General features: G+C 62.5%; 1 protein-coding gene across 1 annotated transcript in view; it reads left to right on the top strand.

The window, feature by feature from the left end:
• OTX1 (orthodenticle homeobox 1) overlaps window positions 1-1,924 on the top strand; it is a 3,479-nt gene extending 1,555 nt beyond the window's left edge. The window contains exon 3 of the mRNA XM_006880955.1: window positions 1,109-1,924. Within this exon, the coding sequence (XP_006881017.1) occupies window positions 1,109-1,924 (816 nt within the window). The remainder of the gene's footprint in view (window positions 1-1,108) is intronic.
• The last annotated feature ends 351 nt before the right edge of the window (window positions 1,925-2,275 follow it).

Genomic DNA, 2,275 nt, shown 5'->3' with positions numbered 1-2,275 from the left:
GACTGCATTCTGCCTGCCCTTGCCCTGCTTATGGTGGATCCCGGAGCTTGACCACAGCTGGTGGCTGCCGGGGTGAGAGCTCCGGGCTTGGCCTCTTTCTCTGCCCACCGCAGACTACAGATGCTGATTTTGCTGATTCTGTTTTTGTGATGAAACTACACCACCCACCCAAACCCACTTCGGTGGAGGCGACCCTCCTACAGGGCCAGGGAGAACTGCCTTCTGATTTCCCCGTTGTAAATCTTTACGGAAGCTCCTTTGACTCTCTCAAGCTCTCCCAGGGCGAGCGCGTGCGTTCGAACGGCCGATCTTTCTAGTAGCAGCCCAGAGCTTATCCCTTGGAGTTCCCTTTGTGGTTGAAGGGACTGTAAAATACTGTTCGAATTAGAACTCAGAGCTCTCCATCAAGACATTTTACTTTCCTATTTTACTTTCTTTTTCCACTGGAAGATTGAGGATGGGGGTGAAGGAAGGGCCCAGGAATGAACGTGTTGGCCGCCTGCTATCAACAGTGAGAACTTTAAGACTGACTGTCCTGTTTATTTTCCCACCTAGGGTTCAATGTCTAACGAAATTTGGCCCAGGCTTCTTTCCCCAGTTCCCTGAGAGCCCCATTTGTTCAGCCTCGGGGTCCTGCTCCTGCTGACTGGTAGAGCGCTCAGCGCGCACTCAGCGTGGGCCTGAGGGGGCGACCGGGAAAAGGCCAGGTCTCTGACTTGGTTGAGACACGGCCGAAGCCTGCTCTGTGTCTCCAGTTTCTTTAGCTTCTTAGCCGGCAGGCCCTCCAAGCATCCTTGGGGGAGAGGGAGAGGTCCCTGAAGGGCTGTGGGGAGCATTGGGAGGAAACCCTGGCTGGACAGCACAGCACAGCCCCGGATCATAGTTGCGCCCTGGGGTGAGGTTCGAACCCCTCCTGGGGAGGCAGTGGAGGAGGGACTGTAAGTGGAAGGAGGTAGGAGAGCGGGGATTACAGTCGGAGGCAGGGTCTAGATCAGCCGGAGCTGGGGGCCCCGCTGAGGCCTTGGGCAGGTTCAGGGAGGCGAGACCCTCGGGCGCCTCTCCCGCCGGCACTTGCTGATGCGCCCCCCCCGGGTCTGACTCGCCGCAGGTCTGGTTCAAGAACCGCCGCGCCAAGTGCCGCCAGCAACAGCAGAGCGGGAGCGGGACCAAGAGCCGGCCAGCCAAGAAGAAGTCGTCCCCGGTGCGGGAGAGCTCCGGCTCCGAGAGCAGCGGCCAGTTCACGCCCCCTGCCGTGTCCAGCTCGGCCTCGTCCTCCAGCTCAGGGTCCGGCGCCTCGGCCAACCCAGCAGCGGCGGCCGCGAGCCTGGGCGGGAACCCGGCGGTGGCTGTCGCGTCGTCGCTCAGCACGCCGGCTGCCTCGTCCATCTGGAGCCCGGCTTCCATCTCGCCCGGCGCCGCGCCAGCCTCGGTGTCTGTGCCCGAGCCGCTGGCAGCGCCCAGCAACGCCTCGTGTATGCAGCGCTCGGTGGCCGCGGGCGCCGCCTCGGCCGCCGCCTCCTACCCCATGTCCTACGGCCAGGGCGGGGGCTACAGCCAGGGCTACTCGGCGCCTCCCTCATCCTACTTCGGCGGGGTGGACTGCAGCTCGTACCTGGCGCCCATGCACTCCCACCACCACCCGCACCAGCTCAGCCCCATGGCGCCCTCGTCCATGGCCGGCCACCACCACCACCACCCGCACGCGCACCACCCGCTCAGCCAGTCGTCGGGCCACCATCACCACCACCACCACCACCACCACCAGGGTTACGGCAGTTCCGGGCTCGCCTTCAACTCCGCTGACTGCTTGGATTACAAGGAGCCAGGCGCCGCCACTGCCTCCTCCGCCTGGAAACTCAACTTTAATTCCACCGACTGTCTGGACTATAAGGACCAAGCGTCCTGGCGGTTCCAGGTCTTGTGAGCCAGGAGTTGGGAAAGAGAAGAAACTCGACTACCTGCGCCCTCTGTGGTCCGCGTCCTGTTGCTGCTGCTGCCGCCGCCGCACCTCCCGCCTTTGCCTCGGCTTTTCCAGAAAAGAATTTCCACAGACCCTGAAAAGATGTCCATTGCCCGCCTGCACTGCCGCCCCCATCTTCGTGCCATTTGTGAGGCAGATGTGCACATCTGCTCGCCCCCTAGGAAGGGGGACCTGGTGCTTTGGCTTCTTGGCTCACCCATGCTGTGCGCAGGAGCTGTGCGCGCTCCTCCCCAACCCCCACCACATGCCCCCCTTCGATGCTTTCTGGACAGTGTTTACGCATTCGCCGCCTCC

Source organism: Elephantulus edwardii, unplaced genomic scaffold (assembly GCF_000299155.1).
Source record: "Elephantulus edwardii isolate Elephantulus edwardi_28Jun2011 unplaced genomic scaffold, EleEdw1.0 scaffold00011, whole genome shotgun sequence".
Taxonomy (NCBI): Eukaryota; Metazoa; Chordata; class Mammalia; order Macroscelidea; family Macroscelididae; genus Elephantulus; species Elephantulus edwardii.
The sequence above is the reverse complement of the archived record's forward strand: the minus strand, read 5'-3'. Positions and strand labels throughout refer to the sequence as shown.